The 6,250-nt window shown below is 35.1% G+C and overlaps 1 protein-coding gene across 1 annotated transcript; it reads right to left on the bottom strand.

Moving 5' to 3' along the window:
- Positions 1-1,884: 1,884 nt before the first annotated feature.
- On the bottom strand, positions 1,885-4,764 carry ATP5MPL (ATP synthase membrane subunit 6.8PL). Its single transcript, XM_005417914.2, is given in 3 exon segments — positions 1,885-2,075; positions 2,937-2,957; positions 4,572-4,764. Coding segments are annotated over 3 exon segments (234 nt in total). The 3' UTR covers positions 1,885-2,055.
- Positions 4,765-6,250: the final 1,486 nt, after the last annotated feature.

A 6,250-nucleotide genomic window follows, 5' to 3' on the forward strand; every position in this document is an offset into this window, starting at 1 on the left:
CTAGAATATAAAGCAAGTCAGATAGAAAGAAGAGTTAGGACTTGAAGCAGGTGAAGTTTACCTAGAAGGGCAGTGAAGTGTGCTCCAAGGGCAGGTCAGCAGAAGCTCCTCTTGGCTTCCAAGCCAGGAGATCAGAAGAGCATGTTGATGTACCTCAGTGACAATGGTCTGGCTAAGGTGAAGCAAATCTTGCAGTGATTAATATTTTTTCCTGATATGTCTGCCTGAGCTCTGTAATTGAAAATTCCTAAAGCAAGTCATTTGAAGTATGTGTGGTATCTTAGGAACTATAACTTAGTGATCATAAATTTGCATTACAAATGCTCTTATAGCTCCTTACTTGGCATAAATTTTCAATCTGAACTGCTTATTAAGTATACCACAACTCACTCACCCTGTAATTACCACTGGCTTAATATCTGTTCATTTAAGTTCCATTTTCTTCTAGTTTTTATTGTCTATTCCCTTCTGTTGGATGCTTTTGATTTTATGTAAAAAATCTAGGAGTTCTTTCGATTTCTCATTCATTTTTCTGTGGTGAGGAAACAGAAAACCCATATAGAAATGATTAAGGAAATCAGCTAAAACAGATCAAGAAAAGGTGTAACAAAGAAAACTGTGGAAGGTGGAAGAAATATCAAAAATACATGAGGGACGGATGTCACCTTTTCAAGTCAGTGGTGCTAAACTTGCCTTCTTTAAAAAAAAGCTCTCAGAGAAATAAGACTGTAAATTTTCCTCAGTATGTACAGCTATTAAGCATAAGTATAAATTTCGAAGAAATTAAAGGCAACAGTGTTTGGAATGTTTACCATCAGCAGGTAAGGTTACCAAGTTCTGAGTATTTGAATACAAAACATTTAAGCTATGGCCAGATACTGCAGTCAGAAGATTGAAAAGCAAAATTTTAATCAAGCTGAAAGATTTAAGATGTTTCAGTGAAGTAGTTAAAAAGATGTACGTAAGCATTAAGTCATTAAAATGACTTAAGCATCTTAATCTTCTCAAAGGCAGATTAGGCTAAATTTAAACAAAACATGACATGAAGTCCAGTTTTGGTTTTACACACTATGTATTCTTGGTACAGAGTTCAGTATGCATAGTTCTGAACACTGATTTTCATAGGATAGCATATGTTCCTACAGTATCAAAATACACTTGCTGTGGAGTTCTAACAGCTATCTGCAAAAACCACTAATACCCATCCTAATAACACAAGTATTACTTCTACACTTTCAGTAAAAAGGAAAACTCTTTGAAACCAGTTAAATGTTTGTGCTCATACCAACTGCCAGTGTGTGATTTCATTATTCCCTTTAAATTTTGAGCTTTTCTGAGGTAAGTTCCAATGGCAAATGGAAGTCCATGTAATATCAGTTTTCTTATACAATATGGGCATGCTATTACTTATTCCTTTGCAAAACTTGTGACTAAACAAAAAGCCTTTCAAAATAATTCCTTAGCTCTCTTGAATATGAAGGACAAAAAAAATAGTTGTCAATCATGCACCTTTAAAAAATATCTGTAACATTTTGCATGGTGTTTTCATAACAATGTAACATTTGCTTTTAAACCCTGCAGAACTAAAAACTCTTTAGAAATGTAAGAGTTAAAATATAATTTTTGGTACTCTTGATTACTGCACCACAAGTTGACAAAAAGCTGAGGTTGAAGTCCTCATACTTGGCATCCTATTAAATGAGTTTTGAAGTAAATAGCCAAAAGAGCTATTACTAGGGGGAGGGGAAAAGGAATCTAATTCTATTAAGAAGTTTAGTTATAAAGATTCAGTCCCTTTTAAAATACTGTTGAAAAAGTTTAACATGGTACTTAGAACTGTAGAAGCTTATTCTAAAAATTAGGTTAGCACTGCACTCCAGCACATATTGTCCAAGATCTTTAATTACTTTTTGCTCAATGGATTTATTCTTTTTCCAATTACAGCAGATGGATCACGTACAGTTCTAGTATTCATTTCCCTATGGTTGTAACTCCCTTCATTTGCAGTAGAAATGATGAACCACCAAATTCATATTCCAGGAACAGAGGAGATCTTTAATGATGGTCAGAGGACTCTGAAACAAAGACACAATTTAGGCTGTTCAAACAGTAAAGCAAATCAATTCAGGAATGTAGTGCAGGTCCTAGAACTGACAAGTGTACTTACATCTGAGCACAAGAATTGGCTATTCAAATAAAACACTACCCTCAGAATATGTACATAAGTAAATATAGCAAATACTAAAATTTCTCTTTTGCAAGTTTTAAAGCCCCATTACAGTCAACACCCATTCTTCTTTGGTTTTGTTATGGTTCTTCCAGAACTGAAGTTTATTTACACTATTATTCTAAGTCTAGTACTAGGCAGTATTTTCTTTTATTGCACATTTCAAAATGTAAATAATGTTTGCATGTACAGATTCAACTGTGAGCAAATGGGTTCTCTCTCATGGTGCAGAAAGTGAACTGAGATACAGCAGGTCATGAAAAAATAAACTCCAGTGTGATTTCAGAACAAACTGTCCATAAATATCTAAACACTACTTTATAAAGATACAAATCCAAATCACAAGTTTATACTTTCTAGTTTCTTGATAGCTAAATAGCAGGTACTCTTGATATCATGCTGATTTAAGTAATTCCATTAAATGGCTGTTACTATTATTTGAAAAAATTCCTTGCCCACACAGTCAAGGTATAGAATTTCCATTTTACTCCTAAAACCTACGCAAAAGATTATTTATGTGCAGATCCACAGTTGTTTCTAGGATATAAAATTATCAACACAACCAAAATTACTTATTTTGAAGTAATCTTTAAACATTTGCTAAACCTGTAACTTAAGCCCCAAATTTATCTAATGTAGAATATTTGGAACTAATTTTTACTGTACTTATTTAGAAATTATATCAAGGTATTAGATAGCTAATACTTACTATTTCCTGATGATTTTTTGCCTGGGGAAAAAAAGAAAAAAAATAAGCTGAACAATGACAGTTAAAATTATATTTCCTATTTACTTTTCAAAGGTAAATTTTAATTAGCTTATTATTAGGTTAAACAAAAATTGAAAGTGCACAATATGTACTTTCCATGGTACGTTTCTGCAAACTTTATACTGATTTTTACAAGTTGTTTGTTTTTAATTAACCAACACTCCGTGCATTTAGAAATTATAGTTATCAAGATTTCTATTATAATTCAAAATAAACTTTTATAGAATTTTACTATTTCACATAATATATGGGTATATACACACACAAGATATGGATGTAAACTGAAGTGAAATGTTGGCTTTAAAATTTTCCTTTGTATTTTACATTACCGTTGGAATTGTTCTCCTAAACTCCTAAAACACTGGGTCACAATGATGAAAAAAAATTCTTTATAAGGAAGACTGTTATAAAAGATTGTACAATCTCCATCCTTGGAAATACTTAAATTATGAATAAGGTAATAAGCAGCCTGATCTAACTGGGATCTAACTGCTTCAAGCACTGGTTTGGACCAGGTGAGCTCAAGAGGTCCCTTCCAATCTGATTTATCCTACAACACACTCTCCTGCAATTCCATATATTATTTGCAAAATTATCCCCCAAAGTGCAGAAAGGGCTACAGCTATTAAAAACTATTTTCCCTTTCAAATAAAGCTTAGCATACAGTTGCCATTTATCCAGGTTTCTTGGCCCTCAAAAATCTACACTAGGTCATGAATTAACATAGCATGACACGAAGACAAGTTTGAAACAGTCTGTCCATTTTGAACTCTCCTTGAAATAAAAGGTTGAAGCTAAACTTTTTTTTCCTTCCTGTCCACCTCAACTACTCATATTTACTTAATAGTCATTAAGTAGCCATTAAGATCAACCACTTATATTTACTTAAACTTTTAAGTGCAGTGTATCAGTTTTGGAATGCTACACATTATTTGGACAAAGCTAGAGAAATACTGAGGTAGTATCTCTGCTGCTCCCACAGCAAGGGGCTCCTTTATCCTATAACTTACAACACTTCATTGTTTACAACACCCAGTAAAGGGTTTGGGATTTATCAAGCATAGCCTAAATTGACAAACAGGCCCTTTAAGACACCATAATCTCTTGTACCCTTCTTGTTTAAGGGACCTGGCCCATTCACATTTATTATTTTTACATTAGATTTTCTGTTTCTTTCTCTGAGAAAGTCATCCAGTGTCACCAAGTAACACACATTCTCATGTTCAGTGATGTAGCTCTCATTTTGAGATGCCATCAGCCCAAAATACACTTTCACATTCGTGTGAGAGAACCATTTTAAAACAACTTTTTTTTCAAATCACAAATAAGTTAGATCTGCATTTTAAAAACCAATACCTACATTACCTAATCTTCATAATGTAAGCACAGTTACACTGACATTTGAGTATTTTTGTGCAACCATCTACAATCAGCATTTAAAACACCTAAATTATTATAGCAAAGACCTGACCCTAAGGAAGAATGTTAATTTCCTACTTGCTGGCTATTTTCAATGACTTGATTCCAGCTGTGGATATTCTCTTGTATAAAAAAAGATTATTATGTGTGACTTACCCCCATAGGAAATCTTGTAGTAGGCATAAGTTGTTAATGCTACACCAACCCATATTTCTTGATACACAGTAGAAAAGTAGAATGTCATGGGTTTCAATGCCTTTGGAATCATGGCCTGCACCATCTGAAATTTATAAAAAGTGTTGTCATTTTAACTTTTGCAATGTATTCTTACCTGCTGGATTTTTAACATACATACAGACATATATATATTCATCTATCTTTACATGTACACACACACTCCTGATGCATATCAGCAGCAGTTTACAGGTTAGAAAAATCCCCAAGCATGCCGAATTACTTATTCCAAAGCAAAGAAATGAAAATTCAAAGTTAAGGTTACAATTTACGGGCTAACACAAAAAAAAAAAAGATGAAAGGGTTAAAAAAAAAAATCCCCAAGCATGCCAAAGTACTTATTCTAAAGCAAAGAAATGAAAATTCAGAGTTAAGGTTACAATTTATGGGCTAAAAAAAAAAAAAGATGAAAGGGTTAAAAGATGAGTCAACAGAAGATTTACAGAGCAGCAACAGATAGATTTGTCTCTGCCTATCAGTGACAGTTTTTTCCTAAAGTTTCCAGATTCCCTTAGGAGGAAATCTCATTCCAGACAAGCCAGAGAGGCTCCATCCTTGCACTACCAATTTAGCTTCCCTCCCTCGCAGCTGTCTCTTCCAGCATGTTAATTTCTACTCAAAATAGCAACATAAATGATGTTAAGCTAATGAATTCATGCTTTATCATGACTATTTGACTTTCAAAATATGCCCCAAGAGCAAGAAGCCTGTCAGTGTTGGCAGTTTTTTCCTTTCCATGCAGCTTTGTTAGACAAAGAGAAAACTGTAGGAGGTTTTAAAAGAAAGCTTACCCTAACTCCCATAAATGTTAGTTCACATCTGCACCACACTGCACTGAGATACCCCATGTTTTATGCACACTCAATAGTCACTATTGACGCTTATTACAACCCAATAAAGTCAGCTATACACAGCATATGGTAAACCAGAGAGCCAGGAAAGAAAAGCAGAGTTAACTTCTCTGAGGTAATGCTCACGTATCTGCCATTATTAAATGTAAAGCATTGTCTGGTAAAGCATTGCCTCTCTAAGAAGAGAGGGTGGAAGGGCAGCCCCTGTCAAGACAACTGGAAAAATCCACGTGTTTCTAAAGAATTAAAGCAACTTTGAGGCGATTCGTATATAATTACAGATAAACCCACATTTACATTTGTTTATGGACGATCATTTCAATAATTTATGATTGTGGCAAAAGTTCCTGAAACACCTTTGTGCTTTCACCAACACTATTAATGACACTGCGCTAAGGACACTGCTCACCTAAATTTCCAGCGTGTGTAGTTTCTGATGAACAGTGGAACACAGACAGTTATTCTGTTATAGCAGAATATCAAGATATACTAACAAACAAGGAGACTGAAGAGATCAGGCAGGAAAGATTTCCCCACCGCTACAGAACACAGGGAACAAGCAGCGCTGTTTCCACTTAACACCGCGCCAAGGCCCGGCAGAGACCTTTCCCTAGGGCCTGTGCGGCCGCGACATCGTTCTGAGTAATTTTTTCCCTGCTATCTACCAGGAACAACGGTGTGTTTGCCGTCTCCTTGGCCTCCCCGCCACAACCCGCCGCAGCCCGGGCCCCCTGCCCGAGCCCCGAGGGC

The sequence above is a fragment of the Geospiza fortis genome, unplaced genomic scaffold (assembly GCF_000277835.1).
Source record: "Geospiza fortis unplaced genomic scaffold, GeoFor_1.0 scaffold23, whole genome shotgun sequence".
NCBI lineage: Eukaryota > Metazoa > Chordata > Aves > Passeriformes > Thraupidae > Geospiza > Geospiza fortis.